The sequence below is a fragment of the Petromyzon marinus genome, chromosome 17 (assembly GCF_048934315.1).
Source record: "Petromyzon marinus isolate PM22_M1 ecotype Great Lakes invasive population chromosome 17, UKy_Petmar_22M1.pri1.0, whole genome shotgun sequence".
NCBI lineage: Eukaryota > Metazoa > Chordata > Hyperoartia > Petromyzontiformes > Petromyzontidae > Petromyzon > Petromyzon marinus.
Genome location: NC_133683.1, coordinates 17,956,472 through 17,984,052, shown reverse-complemented (window position 1 = coordinate 17,984,052; position 27,581 = coordinate 17,956,472). Strand labels below are relative to the sequence as shown.

The following is a 27,581-nucleotide window of genomic DNA, read 5'->3' as shown; positions in this document are numbered from 1 at the left end:
GACCACGTGCCGGCGACACAAACTTAAATAAAGAAATCTGTTTCTCTCCGGCTGCTGTATGCAATCATTCCGCTGCCGTTCAATAAACACTACAGTACAAAGCGGAGCAGTGGTTACAAGCCGTGTTTATTCCATTAACATCAATAGTATTCATCACTGAGGCCACACTATCATCAACGATAAGCGTTCGTAGCACATTTATTCCACTAACGTATGAACTTATACAAAAAAATATGTTCGTAGATAACGCCTTCGCATAGATCGCGTATAATGACATTCTTGCAATGACAGATTTTGAAGAATTCCATCGACTGAAATCTGCCCGAGGATGGATAAACTAAAGTATCGTAGCAGGTAATGCAGAGTGTGTATAGCGTGAGGATTCGTGTGCGAGACCGTGACCATTTAGTCTTAAGAAATATTGAGCAAATGCCCAGAGCCCTTCCTACAGAGTTTAATTAAAATCTGATACAAAAAAAAGAATTCTGACTAACTGGCCCAAATATCCAACACAGACCACTGCGTACGTCATTGCGGCTGCCCAATGTGATTTCTCAGTTGTGTACTCCCTCTTGTGTGCCACGATGTCCGACGTTTCGCTCCACGTGCTGTGAGAGCTTCAGCAACTACGCTACGTCCCGAAGAAACATCGGAGAGCTACCCCACCGCAAGACAGACGAAGCGAATGCATAGATGTTTCCACTCGCTCCGGACGAATACAAAATAAACGAATGATTAATGTGCGAGCGATTCCACGAATTGTCACGATTCCGTTCGCCGCAATTTGATACAAAAAATAAGATTCGTCGATTTTTGTTGTTGTTGTTTTAAACTCATTGCGGTAAATCCAGCGAGCGCCCTCCCTAGTGACCGGCTGAAGAGGTCGACACGGACCGATCGCAAACCGGCACGTACGATGCACTCTCTCGACGCGCGCGAGATTCACCATCGCGCGCGTCGCCGCCGGCTTCACAACTCACGTGCTTTTTTTTGTTTGGTAAGTCGGTAAATCGGCGTATCCGTGAACACGCCTCGTCCTAGTTGCTGTACTTGGCCATGCCGTCGTCCGCTCGGCGGGAGCCGGGAGCCGGGAGGAGGAGTCAGTAGCGCGCTCGCCGGCACACATCGCACTGGCACTCCTTGGCGGTGAACACCTCCATCACGTGGTTGCTCGTCCCGCACTTCACTCGCGTTCGCACCTGCGCGAGAGCGTGCCCCGGACGGTGACGCCCAGCTCGACCATTTCATAGCGAACAGCGCAGCGCAGCACCGCGCCGCGCGGTAGTCGCTCGCCCCTCCAAGGTGAGGGAGGAGGCATCGCAGACATTTGCTTTGCCGCAATCTCCTGGCTGGCCAGGGTGATGGCACATTGACAACCGCTGGAAGGTAATTTTTACGATTACCTTCCAGTGGGGGGTGGCTCAGGGCTCAGAGTGCTCGCCGACATTTCTGAGATCTCCTATGAAGAAATCCAGATTTCAACCTCATGTGATGAAACTGAGCTCTCAAGTTTAGCGAGCTGATGGTCTTGGTGATTTGCACCTACTGCAGACAGGAAAGCCCCATTACGTTAACTTTGGTTTTGCACTCAAGCTGGCCAAATGTTCACTTTAAGAATGTGAAAAATCGGTTCGTCATGCGACAATCTCATAGCGTTGCGTTTGGGAAAAGTGTGACCCCCATAACTGCGTAAAGGATACAAAAAGGCATTTGAAAAATTATTTTTCAGGAGTCCTGCAAAAAATATCGCCTGCGGCTATTCTCTGACACACGGGCGCGCAATACTCTGCGAGGTTTCCAAATGCGTTCTTTGCAAACTTGACTAAACTGCAAAAAGAAGAAGAAAAAAAATCAATAATTTCTGTACTCGAAACAGCGCACTCATTCTGACGAGCACAAATCGGCGAGAGAGAGAGAGAGTCTCCACCCATCAGCGGCTGACCTTCTCGAGCCGCCGGATGGTGCAGCACTGCGCGACCGAGGTGATGTTGTGGCGGTAGTGGCTGGCCTGCAGCACCGAGTACTTGGAGGGGAACGCGCTCGACTCGCAGAACCCCACGCAGGCGTGCACGCGCGCCAGGCACGCGCCCCGCTCGCGACGCAGCGCCAGCTCGAACGCTGGAACGGACGCACCAATGCGTTGCGGACACGCACGCACGGCAAAGACAAAGAGACCCCCTGCCCGTGTAGCCTTAGCAGACTGTTGGGTCAAGTGTTGTTAGCGAGCGTCTATGAAGGCCGGCACGGCAAACGACGGGGGTGGGTGGCCAGCACCACGTCCGGTCGCCTCTGTCCCCCAGTGGCGACGTTTACACGTCGCACCGGGTACTCATTTGAGGCTGAGGCGACCTAGGGGTGGCCCAGGACCGATTCAGACAATCATCACTGGTGGGAATCGAATTCGAGTCTCCGGGGTTGTAGAACAGCAAGCACTACCGCTCCAAACGCACGCACCCACACACGCACCCACGCACGCACCGACACACACACCCACGCACCCGCGCACGCACGCACCCACACACGCACTCACACACGCACCCACACATGCACCCACACACGCGCGCAGGTACCTTGGTTTAGGCCGAGTCAACCTAGGGAATTCCGAGGTCATGTTCAGAGACCAATTGGCAAAATGTGACGCGCGTGCCCAGCAATACAACCGCAGATTTTCAGGAGTGTCGCGCAGTGCATGGCCCACATTGCGACCACCACACGGACATTCGTAATACACCCGTCACAACACTGTGGAGAACGCATCACGAGAGCGTTCACGAATGCCACTGTCATCACTGGCATCACAAATCGTCGTCGTCGCCATCGCATCGTGTCCATTGCGAATGTCTGCAGGTGCGTAACCAACGTTATGAAAGTTTGTTTTTCAGACATCCTCACTCTAAGTTTAACACGTAGGGCTTTCGCGACCAATATTATCCATAATAGAGATTTTTTTTTGGGTTAGATCGCGTAAATATATATTCATATATTTCTAAATTTGAAGCTTTCGTGACTGCAAGGATTCATACTCTTTGTTTTTTTTCGGTAAAGTCACATGACTTTACCGAAAAAAAACAAAGAGTATATATGCATATATTTACGCGATCTAACCCCCAAAAAACCCCCTCTATTATGGATTCCCAGTCTCATCAACAAACATCATTATCGCCATCATCGCAATCGCCAAACCACGTTCATTGTACGCCTCTTTACCCGCAAACGTGTCTTCGTTGCAAGTGGTTATCGAATAGCGCGCGTCATCATCGTCGCAATCGCCGCAAGTAGTCAAGTACCCTGGACACCATCGCAATCGAGATGTCCGATCACAATTCATCATCCGGTAAAAAAAAATCAAAAATTCTTCAATTAACAAACAAAATAAAGCAATTGCCGTAGGCCCGTCTGGGCGAGTGCGTGAGCGTTCAAGGTTTTCTCGCTTACGGTAAGGGTGGCATCCGGGCTTGGAGATGGCCGGCATCGCAGCGCCCAGGAGGCACAAGAGGGAAAGCATGGGCATGGTGACGCGCTGCATCAAGGCCTGCCAGAGGGGATTCGAGTTTTAGAAAAGAGACAACGGGAGTTGCACGAAAAATAATCGCTCGACGGGCTGTTTGCGCCATCCGTTGCGTTCGACCATTACACCCCGAAATTGTTTTTTTTTTGCAACTGTGATCTTCTTGAATCGGTCTGTAGCCGTGTATTCACCAGCAGGTTTCCTTTTCAACAAAGAAAGGGTTGTTATTTACCAAATGGGGATTTTTTTTGGCATGGAAAACATTCCAACAACGATGAAACATCACGCGGCAAATAAAATCCTCAATTGCGTGCGACAAAGGCAACACCAATTCTAGAGTACTACTTTCAAAACATTGACAATACTTTAAAACCGTCACTGTTATTGTTATTACACATAATAAATAGTGAGAACAACGCGCGTCTATAACAACAACAACAACAACGACTAGATCGAGAAACTTTAAAGTCATTCAGACGCACGGCTTTTTTGACGCGGGATTCAAATGCACGCGGCGTCCCGAGCACACAAACTTGTCCGGGTACGAATTTAAAACCGCCGCTACCGCCGGCGCCGCTCGTGGGTTTATAAAGGAGAGGGAAGCGGGCGAGAGAGGATAGAGAGAGGATAGAGAGAGGATAGAGAGGTGGTTAGTGAGGGGGTGGGGGAGGCGGTGAAAGTGTCACCGGCAAACCCGTGCCTTCTGACCGCTTAAGTCCTAGCGAAGCGAGAGCGGCCCGGACGAACGAGACTCAGCTGTGCGTGGCTCGGTGAACGATCATCAAAAAACGCACGCGGGGGCTTTCCCAACCGCGGGTTACGGCTCCTCCGCTCGTCCGCACGCTCGTGAGAAGACGGGCTAGCTTGGTGGCGGGGGGTGGGGTGGGGGGGCTAGCAGTGGAGGACGGGGGGGGGAGGGTGGAAGTAGGGCGAAGGACGCTTTCTGATGGTAAGCGGACACCTCTGCACCGTTCCACATCGAGAGAGAGAAAAAAAAATCTTCGTACGGGCAACAGCGCTCGCTCGCTCGTTCGCTCGCACGTTACGCACCGCACCGCACGCACGCACACACGCGCAGACACTCACTCACTCGCGCACGCACGCATGCTCACTCACAAAGAGACAGGAGTGGAAGACAGGCAAGAAAAAAAAGCTGCTGGGCAGGGTGAAATCTAATCTCTTTCATTGAGATGCTGCAAAAACACACAGACCTTGAACCTAATGAAACTTGAAAAAAACTAAACTTCCTGCAGAGGCATATTTTAACAACTTTTCTGAATGGATGCCAGTATGAACGTGAAAGAAAGTAAATGTGTATAATTGCGTACTATAATAATGACAAACAACATACCAACATGAATGTGTGTTTAATGCTGAATACCTTTCTTAACTGAACTGGCTTTCTTATTTTCCGCCGATATGAGCTAAAATGTGTTCAAATCACCTCGAGGTGTATCCAGAATTGTTAAATGCGTTACAGCGAACGAAAACTAAAAACAAAAAGGACTTTTTAAAATCCATAATTCAGTCCAAGTGACGCCGAATAACTTTTCGCCAGCTTGAATGAAGCTTAAGCTCACGGGTGTTCTGGCTGGAACCACGCCGGGCACTTTTGCAAGCTCGGCGATGCCAATGCCAGCTGGCAACGAGCACCATCACCTGAGAGGGAGCAAGATCCACTTTGAAATGTTGGCCGCATGAGGTTCGTAATCATTGTATAGGAATGCACATTCTCACCAGGGCATTGGCACGAACTGGAATAAATCAGCTTCTATGCTTTTTTGCCGATCATCGGACACTGTGTGGAGTCACGTGCCTAACGCGGAGGCAAAAGGGGCAGGTTGCATCGCATGGCCAAAGATTTTTGTTACCTAAAGCTTTTCAAATGCTAATTCATGGGCGCATCTCCAGTTTGTTGTCTGAAAAAGACGAGACGTCCTTCGATCGTTTTGGAAATGGGAGCTCTTATAAATAACACTGTGAGATGATCGTGTCGTTATGGGTAGCACATTGAACTCGCAACCCAGAGGTAAACCGGTTCGATCTGTCGGCACGGCAGTTGAAACAACAGTGCTATAGTCTTTGGTTCTTTCGGTAAAGTCACGTAGGTATAAAATAAAATGAATTAAATCACGACGTTTCGGGCGCAACACAAGCGTCCGTCATCAGGTGGGACAACCACAGCAAGAAACTATTGCTGAAGTGGGCAAAAGGGCTGCCGTGACAAGAGGCTATATAGGTAAGGGAGGGGGGAGGAGCCAGGCAGGAGAGATTGTGGGGTAGGGAAGAGTGGAGCGCTGCTAGAGGGATTAGGAACAAGGCAAAATGCCGGGGGGGGGGGGGGGGGTGGGGAGAGTATGGATCCCTGCAGTCACGAAAACTTCAAATCTAGATACAACAGTGCTAGTTTCTTAAACACTCCAACCCACATCACACCCACCACGCCTCTATGCACCCAAGCAGTGTCGATGGGTTACACCAAGTCCATTGATCGGTAGGTCACGTGTGGTGGGGTAAAGTGTGGGTAATTCCACCTCTTCAAATACGCCTTGGACAGCTTGAAAGAGTGGGCCAGCTTAGCCTCTGCAAAGTCTCCCCCGAGTGAGGTCTCCCTTCCACCAGCAACGGCATCAGAAAAAAATGCAGGGCCGCATCTTTACTTTTCACACGACTGTCCAACACAATACTGCCCCAAGCTCCCTACCGCTTGATGGGGGTCTATGCCTAACTTCAGAATGAGAATCGTTATTTATCTTGGAGACATCCGATGGGTTATGAAGCTATCTTTCACAGATGTCCAGCCAGGGGCAGGTCACAAAGTTACAACAAACAATACAAAAACACGATAGGAGTGCAAAGCATAGGAAAGGTAAACAAATCACTGTACATTTACTAAGACTAAACTCTTTATTTGATCAGGTAAAGCCCAGAGCTATTAGTTATTTTTCAGAAGCGACCTGGCCACAAATGATTGCCCAACGGAGTGGCTTATCGAGAGAAAATGTTTTCGCGGCCAAATACTCCAAACGCACGTTTCTGTGACGATTCACTTAAGCCAATCGTGACACCGGGGAAATGTGGAAACTGACGATGACGACGACTAAGGCGATATCCTTGCCGTCATTGAAGCATCTCAAGTATATAATAAAAAGCTAGGGGGTGGGGGGGGGTTTCGGGTTCTCGAACTTATTGTCAATGAGAGCCTTGGTTTTTATGTTTGTTTTTAAATGAAATTCTTCACAACGCCAATCGCCCTCCGCGGCTACACCGCGGTCGCGCACGGCTGCTGACGAGGAGGGGGGGTGGGGTGGCTTTTATGAGAGGGCACGGGGAGCGGGGCTGGCTTCGAGCGGGTGGACGAGACTTCGAAGGAGATAACTCCCAAGGCGCTTGCGGAGCTTCAACCGCTTTAACGTTTGTCGACCCGTAGAGGGCAGACTTGTTTACGTGAAAACGGGGGGGGGGGGGGGGGGGATCAACTCCCCCCCCCCCCCACACACACAAAACGCATCAGTCTTAAAAAAGGAGTGTCGGATTTGGTTTTGTTTATTTAAAGGAGCGTTACAAACCATTCTGAAATTCCACCCTTCACAGTTCTCAAGGTTTGGGGTGGGGGGGGGTCCTCTCTCGGGGTGTTGTAAAAATTTGAGCCTAAGTGACCTTCTAGGTCGGCAGTCAACTGCCCGACAGCTGAGGGCAGCAGGAAGGGATGGCGAGAGGTGATGGCACCGTCGGCAGCGTCTACCATGACCTCTTGACCTTCGCTGGCCTGGAGTAAAAACTAATTTTTGGTAATTATGTGATTTCTCCAATTACATTTAAGAGAGATATATATACGTAATATAAAACCTTTGACCGAATCTTCTGGAATGTGCCCGATCTCGAAAGCCAAGCAGGCTTGAACATGAATGGCGCTTTGGTTGGGTGACCACCGTGCATAACAGGTGTTAGAGGCTTGGGGGTTGATGGCAGCAGAGAACGGTGCAGGGAAAAAAAATGTCATTGCGGCACTGTACTTGTGTGCTCAATCATGCTCGGAGATCTGACGAGAAGAACTTCCCTTCCCTTGACGAGATCAATGAGACTGCACAGCAACTCCCGTAAACTGTTCAAACGTAACAGTGCTTCACTTTAAATTTTGATTTAAAGCTTTCGTGACTGCAGTAATTCATATTTTATTATTTTATTGTTTCCCTTCAACGTGACTTTACCGAAAGCGCTAAGAATAGTGCTTCACTTTACTTGCCCGCATTCGAGCTCTGAATAATATAATCAAGAGCAACATCGCTTTGGCCTCCACGCAAATGGACATTTCTCCACAGCGGCGGTTCAATGCGAGTAAAAGTTGTGCCTCCCCTCCCCCACTACCCCCAAATGGTGTGTGGACAAAACGAGAGTCAATTTATGGGGGTCGCAACAAAATGTTGTTCTGTGACATCCCCTTCCACGGGCTGTTCCCCTTAGCACGGGGGTCGATGGAAGTAGCGCGCTGCTCTGCGAGATTTCCGAACGGGTTTCCTTTGGGGCTTACGACGCCTATAATCAAATTGGGGAACGTAAGACGAAAGCATTTAAACGAAAAACAAAAAAATCTACGGCTAAAGTGTTACAATGTAATTTACCACCTTTCCACAAAGATTCTCAAAGGCAACGCTGCAAATTTATTTTCTCCTTCAGGTAACATGCTCTTGTTATTGTGTTGGGGGGCGGGGGGCGGAAACCACATTCACAGCACATCCAATAAAATTTGCACTTGCTGACTCTGTTTACAATGCAGCCATTAAGTGCTGATTAGCGAGTGAGTGGCGTGATGGATGGGCTACAAGGAATGCCTCCAATGCAGCACAAACACTCTCCAAGGAGTCACGGTCGTAGTGACCTCAAGCCACCCCGGGCCCAGTTAGCCGATACCACGCCAAGCCGGTTAGAGCAGCAACCCCCGTTCGCTCGCTCGCTCGCTCGCCCACTCACTCACGAGGTTCTTTCAGCAGAGAGGGCCCAGGGTGGGCGAGCGCGGCTCATGGAGCCATCGCGCGAAGCCGGGATGGCTCGGCGGCGGCGCAACGGCGTAGCGCTGCGCTGCGCTACGCTGCGAAAGCGACCGCCCGAGTTCGATTCCCTTGCTCACGGCCGCCAACACCGGTGACGATTAAGTGAACCGGTCACTGGCCTCGCCTTGATCGACTCAAATGAACACCTTGGTGCGATGCAGGTAAACATTGTGAACATCGCCACTCGGGAGACAAAGGCCGGGTGTGGTGCTCGCCACCCACTCGCTCGTGTGCCATGCTTCATAGGTGCTTGCTAACAGCACTCGCCCCAAAGTCTGTTGTGGCTAGACCAGGGTTGGTGGTGGTGGTGGTGGGGGTAACCAAAATAACAAGAACAGCTATCTTTTTTCGGATTCGGTAAGCAAAAAAAACCCAACTCAACATTTTAAGAGCCGCATTGCGAATACGAGACGGTGGTCCTTTAACAGATCACGTCACTACTTTGGCGGTCCTTAAAGAGCCGCATGAGACTCCGGAGCCGCAAGTTGCCGACCCCCTGGCCGCTATCCGCGTGGAGGGGGTCCTTCGCCCGACGATGCTGGGGAATAGACGAGGGGGCAGAGTCACCGTGGCGAAGCCGAGCGAGCGGCGATGCGCACGAGGACAGGGCGATGTCGACGGACACGTTAAAGAAACACTTAGCTTATTGTCCCCCGAGTAAATCTCTGCGAGACGCAAAGGTGAAGGTTTCATTATTAGGATTAAAACGAACAAACGGCCGACGCAGACGCGATCTATCACGCTCGATGTGTGTGTGTGTGGGGGGGGGGTATAGTCTATCAGTGCCAGGCTCTGGGGTCCTCGTGATGCCGGCGTGGGTTGATGGGGCGATGGGAAGCGTGGGGCTCGAGAATATTTCCTGCTCCGCCCATGCTTCTTCTGCGCGGTTAAGATGCACACCGTTTGTGAAAGTGAGCGGACGTCGATGTTACGTCGCGATGTCACCTTCGCGGCGCGAGTGCGCGCCTTTTTTTTTTGGGTCGGCGTTGGATATTCAACGCAGGGGTGGGTGTCGGGACGCACTTGAAGAATACGACGGATTCACAGAAAGGGATGTCTCACGTTCGGGTAATTTTAAAAAAAAGGGCCTTATTTATACATCAGTCATACCAAAGAGCACATGTTACGTTAAATACATACGTCTATAATGCACGTTTTGAATAATTCTCTCAAATTTCATTGTCAAAGCTTTCAGCGGGTCGGAGTCCCCAGTGACTCCGTGTCCAAATGAGCATTGAGGCAGTGCTCATCCCATCCTTAGGGCTTGCGGCTAGCGGTGGAAATGGCACATTCCTATGGCGGGATCGAGTCCATCCATAGGGCAACCGGTGTCGACTTCCACACAGTGGTACTTATTTTATCGGGCCGAGTCGGCCCCCAGTCAGGGTTTGAACTCGCGACTTTCCGATTGTGAGCCGCTCGCTCTACCGCTGAGTCAGCCAATTGCTCGTAACCACGCCTGCATGTGTTAAATGGACGTACGTTTCTTAAATGTTTTAACTCTTCATTTTGTTTTTTATCAACGTGACTTTCATATCTGCACAATTCACCATTTACCGAGCATATACGCAACAAATATCGAACTCTAGCTTGTGTGCGATATTATGTATATGCACCTCCGATTAACGCGGTTGTCTATGTAAGGTGCGAAAGAATGGACAGTATTATAGATATATTTTAAACGTGATATTTCTCGTGCCCCACCGGCTGTTACAGTTCATCGGGAAAAAAATATATATTTCGGAAAGAAGCAAAATTTGACCAAAGTGAGACCAATAATGTGGTGAGTGGCGTGTTAATGAGCGGTTCAGGCACTCGGGCTGTGCTCAGCCAATTACCGCATCGTCTGCAAAGTTCAGGGCAGATACGGCGACACGAAGACTGGTGGCGGATCAATAAGGGGCTCAGATTCAGACAGCCATTAACCCTTCTGGTGCACGGTTGTCCCGGCTGCTGTCGCTCGTTCTTCGGCGCGATGTCCGCGGCATTTCGCTCCATGTGTGCGCGGGAGGTTGTTTTTTCAGGACAATGCCCGTTGTTGCAACCTGAAAACACATCAGGGAGAGATAGAGAGATAGAGAGATACACGGCACGACCGCGCAATACCTACAAAAAGTATTGACCCCGTCCGTCGCTCGGGGGAAGCGTGACGTCGGCCGAGTGTGCGTTCCGTCACGCCAGGAAAACGCATCTCGACGTCATTCTTAACAGGCGTATTATCTTTTTTTTAAAGCATATAAACATTCGGAGTGCTGAGCACGACTTATATTTAATCCGCTGCGCACGGAACGCTTAGCCGTGCTCAAAGCGTCAAATAATTACTTGCGGCGATAGCGATCAAGAGGGAAACTTGCACAACGCTTTCCCATAACCGCTCGTTGCCCAGCAAGTCTGATAATGGCAGGGAAAGTGTTAACAATGCATGTGCAAGTTTAATCTTTTTTTTTGGCCAAAGACTCCTCGCATCAAGTGTGCGCGTAACTTGAGCTTGCAAGTGGGTGCAGCGGAGACCTTGCAAAATTGTAAACAAAACGAGGGTAAAAAATGAATGATATACTGTATGAAGGGTCCGCATATATGCACGCGTGTGATGGGTCGGTGATGAGATTACACGAGATGGCTCTTGTTAGCTTGCAATTGTGGCACATGTAAATATTGTTTTGCTTTGTTTAGAAGTGCCACATTTATGCTTAATTTACATAGTTTCATATACAATCTTTAAAATAAATATGTAATGTTACGTATTTTATTCATAATATTTAGATAAAAAAAGATTAGCGTTTGAATCTTTTGCAATCGAGTATCAGGTTCCCAAAATCTTTTGATTGCTACGTAATAATCTCACAAAGTAACATTATCCACCTGCCTTATTATTTAATTAATGTTCAATTATCGGTCTGAATTGTCGCACAATATGCCATGAGGCCAAGCCTCTTGCATACCGAGAGGTTGCACTTGACTGGGTAGAAATTGACTCAGCCTAAATTATACATACTTCTAAATAAAGTTCAAAGACATTTATGAAACATTAACAGATACACTGAGATGGCATGAAGAATGTACCAGAGTACATATCAAAAGGGGAGTCAGACAAGGTTAAAGTTAAAGGCGACCTTTGCAGATGTTTTCTCAACATTATTTCTGAGAAGCAAAGGCGAAAAAAGATAAAACGCGAATCAGAATCTGTATTTATACTGGAGGAATCCGATGAGCTATAAATCTCCTTTTCACAGATGTTCAGTAGGAGCACGGGGTAAGAGCGTTACAACAACAAACAGTACCAAAAAAAAGATAGTAGTGCAAAGTAAAATTAATTTATAAAAATCACCTAAAAACGTAGAAATAAAACTAAACGATATTTCTCCGACCAAACAGAGTTCACTGAGGTATTAACTTATCGTTTAGAAACGACGTGGCCGCAAATGACAGTTCCACAAAGTGGCTTGTCGCGTGCAAATTCATAACAGCAAAATAACCTCAATAATCTCAATGCATGTTTCTAAATGTGGAAGGGAAAAAAACCGACAATTGAACAAAATGAACCGTCTCTGACTTTCTGATGACACTGTCAGTACGACGAGCAATGGAGGTAATAACGTAATAAAGACGGCTTCAACAAAGCGAGGCTAAAGAAAACATCACGCACGAACAAAACACAATTTTGGCACAATAAGTTTGCTCAACAATCGAAGAGTGCTGTCAGAGGAACTCAATGGGAAATGTATATCTTGGGCAGTTATTGTCAAGTTGGACTGGAAAAAAATAAAAAAAATGATGCAATGAGGAGGCAGACAAGAGTGGCTTGGAGCGCTCTTGGTGAGATGAAGTTGACAATGAAACGTTTGGCAATGAAAAGCAGCACGCCATTGTGTCTAAATAAAGAAGTAATTCATTTAAAGTTGTGCATTACACCCGGGCTTTGATGTACGGATCAGAAAAAATATTCATTGACAAAAGAAAATGGAACAACATCTGAAAGTGTGCAAAGAAGCAACGACATTACAATGAGAGGCAGGGAAATGGACACATGGGTTAGGGACCACATGGAGGTCAGAGACATCAGACAACATAGACTCTTAGGAAGTGTACGTGGGCACGGGTAGGAGACATCACAAATAAGGTGAAGACTAACGTCAGATTGGCAGTCAAAGCAGTGAACACGCCTGAGAGGACGTCCACTGCAGAGATTTCAGTGACAAAATAATCTCGTGCAGCAGGAGCTGAGTGGAGTGTTGCATCACAGGACGGTAAGCAATGATGACGGTATGGGGATGCTTTCATCCACCAGTAGATAGATAATGGCTGATGATGAGGATGATGACAACCCGTGCGTTCAGCACAAGAGGACTCTGGGTTATTGAAAAACACCAGGTTCGGCCCACTGAGCTATTTTGTTATTTTTCAGAAGTGACCTGGCCGCAAACAATAGCTCAACGAAGTGGGTTATGGACGTGCACATTTCTAGCAACCAAATACTCTAAACGCGTGACGTTGATTCTAAATGTGGAGGGGAAAAACCGGAGGACCCGGAGAAAAATCCACGTGACCACGGGGAGAATATGTAGACTCCAAATATACAGGTGTCAAGATCAGGATCGAACCCACGACCTTCTGAATACCAGACGAGGTAGTTAACAACTCGCCACCGTATAATCTCTTGACGGAGCCTCGCCGCCACCTCCAGCTTCCAGTGTTATTTTGCGTGACCAGGCGGTGAGAAACAACGAGGACTGCTGCCGTGTAGAATCACAGTTGGGTCATTTGCGGTGCGATTTTCAAATTGGCCAAACATTTGATCCACGGCGCCAACACACAACGGCCTACTCTTGCGTATGAAGTAAACAGGGGAGGGGTGGGGGTCCCTCTCTCAACGTATACTGGCACAGCGGACGGCGCATCGTGGAATGGTTTACGGTTATCACACGCGCAGTATTAGATGAGGGCTGCCGCTGGATTTGAACCGCGAACCTCCGCGGCTTGGTGGTGTCACTGCCTAGACAGAGCGCGTGGCTTGACAAGGCGAAATGCTGCGGGGGCCCCATCCGACTCGGCCACAAACATTGAACCTTCATCGCGATAGATGGGACATGCCGGACCATCTCTCTGGGGGGGGGGGTTGCGCTGTTGTCGCTGTTGAGAAATCACCGTTTCTGAGCTCAGGCACAAAGACCCAGAATAAAGTGCGACCGGTGACACCATCACTATTGAAGGCGTAGTACAGGGTGCTTAAAAAAACACATGTTAACACTTGTATGGGACAGTCGTTTTTAATGGCAGAAAGAAACATGATAAGTACAAATTTATGTTCATCGCTTCGAAAGTCAAAGAGTCTCCACTTGTTCGCCATCGTTGTCAACGCGTGGCCTGGAATCTTCTCCAGGTGGTGTCTCCAGAGCAGGGGGAAAGGGGGAGCAGGGGGGGGGGGGTGCAGGGGGGGGGGAAAGGGGGATCAGGGGAGAGCAGGGGGGAGGGGGGGTGGATCCCAAAAACCCACACGTCGGAGGGGTATTGAAATGGTCGCGGTTCGACTCGACCTCCGTCCTGCCGTTCGTGTCTCCCAGGAGGTACGATGGGGAATCGATTGGAGATCGGCGGGGGGGGGGGGGGGGGCGAACAGAAACATCGCGTCCTGGGGGGGGGGGGTTCCGATTGCAAGGAGCGTAAGGGAGTAAAACCCACAAACACCACAACGCTGACATCCGTCTCGCGAGAGGATAATGTGCAACAGCGGCGACGGTCAAAGCCGGATCATCAAGTGCAACGAGAGACGAGAACCGGAGCGTCCTTTGTAACCGAGAGGACGAGACGAGGACAGAGGCCCGCGCGGTGAACCCGGCTACATCAGCGGAGATCTGATATCGGCTGTAAGGGCACGGCACCAACATTGGCGACACGGCGATCGCCGTGCGTATTACGGCCGCGGGTGCCTTTATCTCTCTCTCTCTCTTTCTCTCTCTCTCTCATCGCGGCTCTAGACGCACAATGCGCTCGGCTTCAATCAAGCGGCGGCAACGAAGGGCACAACGGTGTCCCCCCCGCACCAACCCCCCCACCAACCCCCCCACCTTCCCCACCAACCCCCCCACCCCCCCCAACAACCCCCCCCCACCTTCCCCACCAACCCACCTCCCCACCAACCCCCCCAACCCCCTCTTTACAACAAGAGCAGGCGGGGTTCACGCTGACAGGCAACGCCGTCTTGTCTCCAACGCTGATCCCTCCCCCCAACCCGGATTTCGCCTTTCGCTGGGTTCACACATTTCATTTAAAGCTGACAAAACATGTTTTTTGTCCTTTGAAGTAAGTAAAAAGAAAGTTGTATTTCACTCTTACGAATTTTTCAATCAAGGCATGCATTTTAACTTACAGAATACACGTATGTACGTATGGTTGTGATAATGGCAAGAGCAGTGGTTGGTGGTTTTTCTGATCGTTGCATAGGGGTGGAATAACGCATAGATGTATCAATCCAGAGTAATTCTTAATCTCGTGTGAATGAATCAATGTTTTTTTTATTATCATATATATTGTATCTATAGGACCATTTTTTTTGTGCCGGCATCAAGATGCTGAAAAAAAATGTCTTTACGCTTTCCGGCAAGAACACAGGAGCTGTTAAGATGTTCAAACACCAAATAGACATCCATCACGAGGCATCATTAAGTCTACATTAAGCGCACACGCTTGTGGCAAAACGTGCAAGCAAACTGCGCTTTGGTAATGTGCGCTTTGTCCTTGAAACTGATTGGCGTCCACCAGAGATGGACTCCTCTATGGCCTTGTCTCAACACCAGTGTGAGACCAGAAAACCCCAAAAGGCGAAGAGCACAGGGAGAATGCCAATACTCTTTGGTTATTTCGGTAAAGTCACGTAGGTATAAAATAAAAATAAATCACGACGTTTCGGGCGCAACACAAACGTCCGTCATCAGGTGGGAAACGTCGTGATTTGTTTTAGTTTATACCTACGTGACTTTACCGAAAGAATGCCAATATCAGAGTATTCATAGCTCGGGTTGAGCAGTTGTGTATCTATGGGACCATTTTTTTTGCCAGTATTGAGATGATGAATTGTTTTTTTTACACATAACATGTATGTCATGGGTTCCTATTACTCCCGCAGCCACTAGAGGCGCTGCCATGTCCCGCATTGTTAAAATAATAATCATTATAATTCACCATTGAATACAGTCACAACCATGAATCACAGCAATTAATTAAATCACCGAGGGAGGGGAATCGTTTCACCCCCCCTGATCAATGCCTTCAATTCCGAAACGAGACTGGCAACATCCATCCATCTGCCTCAACCATCAGCTTCCCTGTTCTCCTCATCCAACTCGTGCAGAAGGGAAGAGAGGAGATCCTGGAGAGAAGGAAGATGCACGAGAACTATTCCCAAACAGATTCCCGCAACCTCCGATTAGCGCGGTTGTATACGTACGGTGCGAACGAAGTTCTACGTACACACACATACACACCCTCCTTAACCTCCCCAACCTGTTTGTATAAATTGTCACCATAACTACACCACCGCTTTTAGTCATAATAACCCCGCTCTTTATCATCTCAACCACGATTATCTTACGTACACTTTTATAATTGCTGTAACGCGTGCCTTGGAGCCAGGCGCTGTATATATATAAACATATAAAATAAGGAGAAACACGCAGTAACATATCGGAGAGTGGCACAGCAGCACAACCACGAACAGCTGCACATCGGTGTTACAACGGCAAGCGGCATATGAACAGGAACAACGGGGAAATAGCCGTAGCATGTTATCCACATGTTATCATGTTATCCACATGCTATATACATACATTACAGCGCATAGCGAAGGCCCTATTGAAGCTGGGGAGCGCCGCGGCAGAGGGATGTTAACTACCTCGCCTGGTATACAGGAGGTCGCGGGTTCGATCCCAACCTTGACGCTTGCAAATTTGAAGTCTGCATGTTCTCGCTGTGGTCGTGTTGATTTTTCTCCGGGTCCTCCGGTTTCCCCCCTCTACATTTAGAAACGTGCCGTTTCAAGTATTCGGCTGAAGGGAAATGTCCACGCGATAAGCCACTTCGTTGAGCTATCGTTTGTGGCCTGGTCACTTCTGAAAAAAATATATAGCGCAGTGAGCCTGAGCTAGCAATGTCGTACACATGAAGCAGAGATTATCCTTGAATAGAAATATCCACCAAACGAGAATTGCTATTGGGACGAAGTTGTCACAGGCAATTAATTGCTCCGAAGACCCGCTAAAGATTCCAGATTCCAAAACGGTACTTCCCGAGGCGACGTCTCGACGGGGTTTAACCCCAAAAACCCCACGCACAAGGCAACGCCTCCGTGAATGTGCCAAGAAATGAGATGTGCACACAGCCCGTATAAACTCTGCATGCAGTTAAACGGGCTATCAATTAGTTGTAATTGCCCATAGAAGCCGGGTTTTGTTTTTTTTTTCAGCCAGGCACTGGGCGGCCATTCCAGTCGACGCTGGCTCGGCGACATTTTTGAAGCAGAGGCAGAGAGAAATGCAATTAGAGAAAAGTGCTGAGATCAGGACCCTTATAAGCCCAGGCAGGGGCAGCGATGAGACAGAAAGAGTCTGCCAATGCTCTGTCTGACGGATGCATCAAACGCTCCCGCTCCCGCTCGCTTGCCGCAGGGGTCAGGGTCAGAGAGGTCAGAGGTGCTCGGGAATGTAACCGCATTTCCCATGGTGCACGCGAGCGGACACGCGGGGGTTGCAATCGGGCATCGGCAGGTTGGTGGGGGGGGGGGCGATGAGCGGTGCGGCGAACGCACCACGGAACGGGCGAGCGCGCATCGACTGCGCGGGCCAATTGCTCCGGCCAAAAGTGATTGACTCTTGACATACCGATGGGGGCGGTAGTGGTGGTGGTGGTGGGTGGGGGGTGGCGAACGATCGACAATGGACAGCGAATGCGCTATAATGAACGCAACGAGAGTTAAGTGTCCCCTCGACTCTAAGGGGATCGCCGCAGTCGGCTGCATCCGGATTGAATCTTAGTTTAGGTAAAAGGTGCAACCCCCCCCCCCTCCCCCCCGAAACTTGCTCGCTCGCGCGCCACTGCTCGGCCAAACAAAAAAAAGGGCCTCCGTTGGAGGGAGCTACAGAGAGCAGCCTGTAAGAGGATTGTGCGTCGGCCTTCAACCCTTCCACGCTGCTCAGATGTCTCGGATGGAGGTGGGAGTGGCGCACGACTGACTCCGCCACAGCAGACCTCCCCCCCCCCCCCCAATCGACTCGCCGCCGGGCGTACCCATTTCTGCGCGCTGGGCGAATGTCATTGTTTGTTACAACAACAACTTACCGCGCGTTTTTTCAGCTGCCGTGCCGAGAGATCGAACCGGCGAGCCCCCGCCCCCCTCCCCCCACACACACCCACCCACCAACCCTGGATTGCAAATCTAAATTTCTCACACCAGCACGCCGTGGCAGTTCAGGTCACGTTAACAACCCAACAAACAAAAACAAGAGAGAGATCCGATTGAAATTCTGGTCTGTGCCTGAATCTACAGTGAGGGAAAAAAGGTATTTGATCCCCTGCTGATTTTGTACGTTTGCCCATTGACAAAGAAATGATCAGTCTATAATTTTAATGGTAGGTTTATTTGAACAGTGAGAGACAGAATAACAACAACAAACTTCAGAATAACGCAGGTCAAAAATTTTATGAATAGATTTGCATTTTAATGAGGGAAATAAGTATTTGACCCCCTCTCAATCAGAAAGATTTCTGACTCCCAGGTGTCTTTTATACAGGTAACGAGCTGAGATTAGGAGCACACTCTTAAAGGGAGTGCTCCTAATATCAGCTTGTTTCCTGTATAAAAGACACCTGTCCATAGAAGCAATCAATCAATCAATCAGATTCCAAACTCTCCACCATGGCCAAGACCAAAGAGCTCTCCAAGGATGTCAGGGACAAGATTGTAGACCTACACAAGGGTGGAATGGGCTACAAGACCATTGCCAAGCAGCTTGGTGAGAAGGTGACAACAGTTGGTGCGATTATTCGCAAATGGAAGAAACAAAAAATAACTTTCAATCTCCCTCGGCCTGGGGCTCCATGCAAGATCTCACCTCGTGGAGTTGCAATGATCATGAGAACGGTGAGGAATCAGCCCAGAACTACACGGGAGGATTTTGTCAATGATCTCAAGGCAGCTGGGGCCATAGTCACCAAGAAAACAATTGGTAACACACTACGCCGTGAAGGACTGAAATCCTGCAGCGCCCGCAAGGTCCCCCTGCTCAAGAAAGCACATATACATGCCCGTCTGAAGTTTGCCAATGAACATCTGAATGATTCAGAGGACAACTGGGTGAAAGTGTTGTGGTCAGATGAGACCAAAATGGAGCTCTTTGGCATCAACTCAACTCGCCGTGTTTGGAGGAGGAATGCTGCCTATGACCCCAAGAACACCATCCACACCGTCAAACATGGAGGTGGAAACATTATGCTTTGGGGGTGTTTTTTGCTAAGGGGACACGACAACTTCACCGCATTAAAGGGACGATGGACGGGGCCATGTACCGTCAAATCTTGGGTGAGAACCTCCTTCCCTCAGCCAGGGCACTGAAAATGGGTCGTGAATGGGTATTCCAGCATGACAATGACCCAAAACACACGGCCAAGGCAACAAAGTAGTGGCTCAAGGAGAAGCACATTAAGGTCCTGGAGTGGCCTAGCCAGTCTCCAGACCTTAATCCCATAAAAAAATCTGTGGAGGGAGCTGAAGGTTCGAGTTGCCAAACGTCAGCCTCGAAACCTTAATGACTTGGAGAAGATCTGCAAAGAGGAGTGGGACAAAATCCCTCCTGAGATGTGTGCAAACCTGGTGGCCAACTACAAGAAACGTCTGACCTCTGTGATTGCCAACAAGGGTTTTGCCACCAAGTACTAAGTCATGTTTTGCAGAGGGGTCAAATACTTATTTCCCTCATTAAAATGCAAATCAATTTATAACATTTTTGACATGCGTTTTTCTGGATTGTTGTTGTTGTTATTCTGTCTCTCACTGTTCAAATAAACCTACCATTAAACTTATAGACTGATCATTTATTTATCAGTGGGCAAACGTACAAAATCAGCAGGGGATCAAATACTTTTTTCCCTTACTGTCGTCGGCCATTAATAAAACACGGACGTGACGGTGCTGCTGCTCTTTGATTTCAGGACCGCTGTCCAACATGTAACCGATGTAGCGACGTCAACAAAGAGGGAAAGCGTGCAGCTGGGGGACTGTGACGGAGACCGACCTGGTTTCGTTTCACGTTGTAAAAAAAAAACGATGGCGTGTCAAGCACCGCTCGGCATTGCGGAGACTCAGCACGACAGGCGGATTGTCAAAAACAGGAGCGTTCACGTGCACCAAGGAGCGTTCGCGTGCGCCACGGAGCGTTCACGTGCACCACGGAGCGTTCACGTGCGCCAAGGAGCGTTCACGTGCGCCAAGGAGCGTTCAGGTGCACCAAGGAGCGTTCACGTGCACCAAGAAGCGTCCTCGTGCATCAAGGAGCGTTCAGGTGCACCAAGGAGCGTTCAGGTGCACCAAGGAGCGTTCACGTGCACCAAGGAGAGTTCGCGTGCGCCAAGGAGCGTTCTCGTGCACCACGGAGTGTTCACATGCACCACGGAGCGTTCACGTGCACCAAGGAGCGTTCAGGTGCACCAAGGAGCGTTTACGTGCGCCAAGCGGGACGGTCTATGGATGAGTAATTTCGTTTCTTGGGGACGGGGGGCAACGACGTTTTGTTTTGTTTGGAACGTTATCGTGCGCCAGTATTTCAATGCGAGACACTCTGCGATTCATCAAAATCGCCAACAGAGTGGGTCTCATCGTTCTGTGCTTTTATGGATTAAAAATGTTACTGTAAGCAGTACATGGAGTGTGTGTGTGTGTGTGAGAAGCACGAACTTGGCCACCAGGGTTCGATACCCGCTCATGGCCAACACCAGTGACGAGCATCTAGACCAGTCCTGGGCCTCCCCTAGGTCGACTCGGCCTCAAATGAGTACCTGGTTCCTTCACTTGAAAACAATTATTATTGGTTTTGCCCGCATCATCGTCTTGTGGTCTGCAACAACCCACATATTATACCACCACTACCAACAGTCTATCCAGACGAAAAAGCAAACAGTCTGTTTTGTCTGTGTGCATGCGTGTCTCTTCTCTTGGGGCGTTCTTCAACGCTGTACAAATAATCCGCACACAAACTGACAAAAAAATCGATGCACGGGGGGGGGGGGAGCGTGTCAAAATCCTGTACATCCACTGCTAAATGGAAGCAGGGAAAGATAAATGTGTCTGTGTTTGCTATTGTTTATCGTGGATGTACTGCTGCAGCTCCTGTAAGTTATGCCATCTGTGGATCTTCGCAGCACCGAGTTCGTGCGTGCAGGCCGACGATCCTACGAAACGTCAAAGTATAAGTGTAACGAGTGCGGCGTGAAGACCTGACAGCAGTCATCAGTTATATTAATTGTCCGGTCCCATTATCATGTTATTAATGTTCATTTCACATCACGCGATCTAAATTTAACTCTGCCGAGGTTTTTTTTATTGTGCTTCATTCCCCAAGATAATTCGTTTTAGAAATTAATGTATGCTTTAATTAGGTAATTACATTTTCAATTTAAAGACCGAACGGAGAGAAAAAAAAATCGTTAGTGTTGGGAATTTGGCCGATGCTGCTCAGCGATGCCGCCTCGGACAATGCAATTGACGCGGACAAAACGCGGCACATTGCTCTCCCCGGTTTTCACTTTTTAATTTACTGCCGTCGAACATTTTAAAGTTTGCAATTACCGTATGAGTATAATGTTTTACGCTCGTTAATTCAGGAAAGCCTCACCCAGTGTCAATGCCCTTTTTCAGGAGGATTCTAATACATGTTTGCATCAATGGGTGACAATTGCTTCGTGTTTTGCAAATTCGTGAGTAATGTTTTTTTTTACATTTGGCAAAGTTGAACCATGACGCCAGCCCACAATAGCCTCTCATGCCAACGGCGTCACAGGACCCATGGCATCCACTGTAAAGCGTATTTTATGGTTAATGCAGCGCATTTGTTAACCAGGGCGGCCTACTGGACTTGAACCACTAACGCCTGCGGCAAGAGGCGAACGCGATACCATTGGGCCAGTTCGGCGCAGCCGCACCACGGTTCTTTGGATAAAAAAATGAAACAAAAAAAAACACCAGCCCTAGCCAGCATCTGGACTGATCTTTCGAAAATTATACGATACATTTTAAAATTTAAATTTGCAAATCGCATGAGTAATAGCTTGCATGATGACATTATTACACGTGGTCGTAAGAGCGTAGCGTCGACCGATGGAAGATGGAGACAAAGATCACTGAGTGAAGCCTGCGCACCAATTGTGTGTTTTAAAAATAATGATTCATTCAGCTGACAATAAGTGAAATGAGATCAGACGCGTAATAGAAGGGTTTTATATCTGTGATTAATTTTGAGTGGGGTGAGATCAGGACAGGAAATATAGTGGTCAAGCAGTATATTTGGCAATTAATATAGGTCACAGGCCCTTTTATTTGAATCATTGTTAGGCCACACCAGATGTCACTTTAAAAGCTTTGCACCATCCATGTGTAACGGATTTGAATTGCCAGCATCTCTGCCAATTAGGCATAAAGTACGGATTAGACCGTGATTGTAGCCCAAAAAGGAATATAAAAAAACGTATCCTCTCAGAAAGTGGAAAACGTAATAAGAGGACGTCTACGAAGGAGATGGAGACATGAAATCAACTCGTGCGGTTGCCAAATGGATTATTACATCACAGGATCGTGAGAGATGGCAGAGGTTGTGGGAGGCCTTCATCCAGCAGTGGTTTGACCATGGCTGACAATTGTTCAAGTAAAATATTCCCAGGAGGAGGTCTTTATTGATGAAGTGCTCAGGTCCATGCAAGCTGCATGTAAATGGAAATTCATGCAAAACGGAGGATAAAAGATTCTAACTTTTTATATTCTTTCAATGAGAAATATTCAAATCAAGATGTTTAAAGTGAACTATTTGCTGACGAGATGAAAATAATTGAAGATATATGAAAACTAATTCTAGGTGAGAAGTAAAGATATGTACTTATAAGATATGTATGTACGTCGAACTTCTTTCGCGCCGTACATAGTCAACCACGGAAACCGGGGGCGCGGGGGATGAACAAACAAAACACAAAAATCAGTTCTAAAGAAATGAGTTTTCGATGTATATTTTAGAATGCATAGCTTCCTAATATCGGAAGGAAGAGCGTTCCATACGGACGCAGAAGCGCATCTGAACGTGCGCGATGCAGTGACCATCTCTGTTTGATTGCCAGCCAAAAGCCGCTGCTGCTATTGCTGCCAGGATGACCATTCCTGAACCTCTCATCATCCCACTCAGGACAGACACGTGCAAGGGTCACCATACAATATACTCCATCAATTTTTTTTACGATATGACGATTTATCCCAACATCAATTTCCCCATCGCTGTTCTACTTGCATTTCACATTTGTGTAGTATTTATTTTGTGCATTTCCATACTTCCAGTGGCTAACGTCGATTACGTTACAGTTCTTCAAGGTGCAGTTCACTCAACAAAAAGCCTTCCGCAAAGCAATAATCGAAAACCTTACAACGTGTGACGCATATAACGCGCATGCTGTCCGCCACGCAACAATAGTTCGATAACTGGTGATTTAAATTACTATGATGACGTCATCGTAGCCCGGGTGTGCCTTAAATAACCGACTTATTTTTTTAAGACTTAATTTAGCGTGTTATATCTCTGTTCTTGGGACTGTTAATTACGTAATTTAATAGTTTCATTATTTCCCATTCCATGCTCGGCTTAGCTATGCAATACCAAGTATCAAATAGGTCAATGTTTTGGTTTACTCTCCAACACACCGGTGTGCTGAAGTAGTAACTAAATTGGCACGTTTTGTTGACGTGACAACCCTTAATAATTGGCTGTGTCGGGTGGTGGTGGGTTTAACGGCACATTTATATTTACGAGATCTAACCCAAAACAAAAACGTTTTTTTATTATGGACAATATTGGTCGTGAAAGCCTTACGAGTACGTGTAAAAAAACCCTCCACATTTCAACGCGTGAAAACAGCGACAACCCAAAATGGGGGTGTATATATCTATTAGGTACAAGGTGCTTGCTCGTGCCGCCGCTGAAAACCAAAAAAAATGTGAGCACACAAAAAAAAATATCCGGCACAATGCGCCGCACTCCACGTGAACTATCGCATCGGCCGTGCCAGCTCTTCTCTTGTATTTAATCTCACAGAAGGCACTCTCGAGTTGTCGTTGCTGCTGCTGCTGTTGCGTTCCTCGTAACAGAGATTCACGCAGCAATTAGCACGCTCCGAAGAAGTAATAACAGCCGGGAATAAACGGATTCGCTCCGAACGTCCAACTGCCGCCGACGGAGGTTCTCCGATGCAATCACGCGCTGCGGTGCCACGGACAATATTATCGCCGGCGATGATTACCAACGCATTTCAAACAAAAAAAAGAGCGTAACTCATACGCCCCACTTGGCAATCGAGCAAAGGCGAACCAAAATAAGAGGCAAAGGTAAAACAAAAAAGACGACTCGCTCAACAGGGCGAATAACACACGACATTTTTTTCATTAGCAAGTAAATTAATTCGCGTTATGACGGGGTCTGTGCGGGCGGAGTGCGAGATTCATGAAGACTCCCTCGGCTGGCGAATTAGGCTGCGTTTATTACAGGCAACGGTGGTGATGCGCGGAGGTTCACACGGGAGCCTGGCGGCCTTCGGTGATGAAATGAAAATACAAGCATCGATGTCCTCATCAACACGCAACGCACTCTAGAGCGTCGTCATCGTCGTCGTTGGCCGTGGTTAATCCACCGCTGGATTAAGGCCTCCCCAACCCCCCCCCCCCCACCGAGCCGCCTCCACCTCTCACGATCTTGCGACGTCAATAATAATCCAACTAGCACGCACATGCACACGAGCAGGCGCAATCGCGCCATCTCGCAAGTGGACTCTGGGCATCCGCAAGGAATAAAACGATGCGAACGGCTGGAGCAGACGGTAAATAATTGTCGCGTGACTATTCAATTAAATCACCCCACCCCCCCCCCACTCTTAGGCCAGGTAACGGCTCAATGAGACCAAACGTTGATCATATCACAAGACAACACAAATATCAGTTGAACATCAGAAGCAGAAAAATATTTCCTAAATAAAAAAAATGCACATAAAAGGCATTCCTCTTGTATGCAGTCCACTGTTAATATTACGGTGTATTCGTTTTTTTAAAAAAAATATTGCATTGTGCGTAGCATTGCTTAGTTGGGATGTGGATGAAACGCGGCATTAACAAGAGTTTAATCAACGTGAACAAAACTGAAAGCGTCGAGGTTTAGAGCCTGCACTTAATGATGTTAAAGATTTTCCAAATCGTACGTAATTTAGTAGCGTTGTTACTACAGTCATCTGAAATAAGCCGCACTATGCCTTGCTTACCAGCCAGGGTTGCACACGCCTCGCCAACTACAATGGGACATTTGGATGCCGTTAAACAGGGAATGGGCGAGCATTGCCTCACCCTCCCGGTGGGTTCATCAAGGTTGGATACCGGCCGCGTGTCGTTTCTCCGTCACGGAGAGTGGCGTCTTGCGCGACCTCTTACACACGTGTCCCTATAAGAATTGCGTGCAGCCGCTGTGGGTCATTTTGTGGGTGTGGGGAGCGGCGGTGCAGCGGTTTATCGCGCTGCGCTACGAACTCGGTCGCCTGACTTGGAATCCCGCTCACAGCCCACACCAGTGACACTCATCCGAACCGGTCTCGGGCCTCAAATGAGTGCCTTGCTGCACCACCCACCCCCCTCGTGTCCCGCTCCGGACCTTAATCGGTGCTACTCGCTAGCAGCACTCGTCAATACAGTCTGTTAAAAAGGCGATACGAGGGATCTTTGCCTTTGTGTTGTTCATTGGGTGTCCACACACCACCAACGACCACGATATTTTGGACAGACAAATCGTTGCGTTTTTTGAGTCCGCGTTTTTCTCCTGCGAACAAGGCGGCATAATTTCCGTTTCCCGAAGGTTTACGAACACAGTGGGGCATGAACGGTTAAGCTCAGTATCGAGTTCAGTAGCCAATTGTTTCATAGATAAGATACAATTACAGTGAAATAGTTAATTTTATTTAAACATTTGTTAAATAGGGTTTTTGTCTGTAGCACTCCGAATAGCGTGGCAACATCAGTTATTGAAAGGGTTGGCACATTTATCTTGAACTTCTTTCGCGCCGTACGTAGCCAACCGCGCAAATTGGAGGTGCAGGGGGGGGAAGAACAACAAACAGCTCAACTGCATCTGTAATCGAACCAAGGACTTCCACCAGGAACCATGAGCGAGCATAGGACAACCACTCCAAATGACACAGCGTATACGCAATCGGAAGGGTGCGAGTTAATATCTTGGCTTTAGGTGGACTCAACCCATCATCCTTCCAGGGTCGATAGAATGCAAGGCTGTAGCCATGGAGGCAAGATTGGGGGGGGGGAGCAAATCTTTACCGGGGGTCTGGGGGTCCCCCCCCCCCAGAAAAAAAATATCTGAATTTGAAAACGAATTTCCTGCCATTTCCTGCCTAAAATTTTAAAGAATTCGCTAACACATAGGACGGATTTTTTTTTTACAATAATGTCTAATAGTGTATTGTATTACATTGCTCTGGTTTTAATTTTTTTAACCTTTTCTTGTTTCATTGTATGTAATGACAGAGATTAGGGATTAATAAAGTACAACCATAACCACAATCATATAAATATAAATCTATTTTATAGCAATATATTGGGGGGGGGGGGCTTTTGAGCATATTTGAATATGGGGGGGGGGGAATGTGTCCCCCCCCCATATTTATAATATATTATAATTACGGCTTTGATAAAATGAGTACCTCTGTCGAAGGTAAGGAGTCAACAGTGGTTGCCCAAATGCGTCGACTCGCCCCCTGCCATTGGGAATGCAGAATGTCCGCCAACTGGATCTGTTGGGATGTCAACAGGGAATGCCTCAACACTTATTCGAAGCAGCGAAGCACCACCATCACTCGAATGTCGTCTCTCCCATGGCAATGCCCGGCGCTCACCGACAACGTAGCTGCGGGACATTATCGCAAGGTCCGAGGTGAAAGATTTCAGCTGGGCGGCGGCGGGGGCGGGGGTGGGGGTGGGGGTGGGGGGGGACCCTGGCCGCGGAGAGAAAATATCACGCTCATTAGAGCACCCTCCTGGCCGCGCTAAACAAGACTTTTAAGTGACACCACTGGCGAGGCATCTTTTTGTCTCTCTTCTCCCGGTTGTGTTGTTGGGCACGGGTGTCCCGACGTTTGGCCGCACGAGCTAGGAGCTGCTTTGGGGTCCGGCACGTGGATGCAAAACGTCGGACATCGCGCCGAACGATAGATTCCGCGGCACGACGCGAGAACACACCGGAGAGCCGGACTTTGAAGTGACTCATCCGGGCACAGCGTCGCCAAGAACCTGAGCCGCAGCGACAATGGATACCTTGTGCTCGATTTCCGGCACGTGCAGAATTACTGCGTTAAACGTGGCGAATATTAATAATTAAAGTACACCCCCCTCACTACCCCATTATCCTGGGATAATAACGCATAGTTGTTACACCTTTTAATGATTGGATTTGAATAATTCGCCACACCTACCTGCATTACGCCAAATTACCCAGCCAGTCAATGAATAGCCCCTCTTCGCGGTTGCGGATTTGTATAAAGAATTGATTCATTTTAAACAGTGTTGGATGGGAGCGCCTCAAGTGGCTGCAGGGGTGATGTGAACCCAGCGCATTGATCATCATCATCATAATTCTCAGCCATTACCAATCTCCTGTTGCATGACAGCACGCCCACATCGTCACCGTCCCCACATCGTCACCATCCCCTCGCGGCCTTGCGATGCTAGAATCCGTTTT

The 27,581-nt window shown here is 48.4% G+C and overlaps 1 protein-coding gene across 6 annotated transcripts; it reads right to left on the bottom strand.

The window, feature by feature from the left end:
• Positions 1-107: 107 nt before the first annotated feature.
• LOC103091845 (glycoprotein hormone alpha-2) lies at positions 108-27,367 on the bottom strand. 6 transcript variants are annotated; one of them, XM_076067692.1, is made up of 5 exons: positions 27,083-27,367; positions 26,548-26,637; positions 3,436-3,532; positions 1,943-2,118; positions 108-1,199 (listed from the first exon to the last, which is right to left on the bottom strand). In XM_076067692.1, the coding sequence occupies exons 3-5, from the start codon at positions 3,524-3,526 to the stop codon at positions 1,101-1,103; spliced, it is 366 nt and encodes a 121-aa protein (XP_075923807.1). In that variant the 5' UTR covers positions 3,527-3,532; positions 26,548-26,637; positions 27,083-27,367; the 3' UTR covers positions 108-1,100. The 6 variants fall into 6 exon arrangements, with proteins under 6 accessions (XP_075923807.1, XP_032811811.1, XP_032811812.1 ...); XM_032955920.2 differs by lacking the exon at positions 26,548-26,637; XM_032955921.2 differs by lacking the exons at positions 26,548-26,637; positions 27,083-27,367 and adding an exon at positions 4,303-4,522.
• Positions 27,368-27,581: the final 214 nt, after the last annotated feature.

What these genes read in the sequence shown, in the direction of transcription:
- LOC103091845 (XM_076067692.1), bottom strand. Translation starts at nt 3,526, where the DNA reads ATGCAGCGCGTCACCATGCCCATGCTTTCCCTCTTGTGCCTCCTGGGC. An exon ending in GCCCGGATGCCACCCTTACC is followed by an intron (nt 2,119 to 3,435) that starts GTAAGCGAGAAA and finishes CGTCCGTTCCAG; the next exon opens with CGTTCGAGCTGGCGCTGCGT. An exon ending in CCATCCGGCGGCTCGAGAAG is followed by an intron (nt 1,200 to 1,942) that starts GTCAGCCGCTGA and finishes GCTCTCGCGCAG; the next exon opens with GTGCGAACGCGAGTGAAGTG.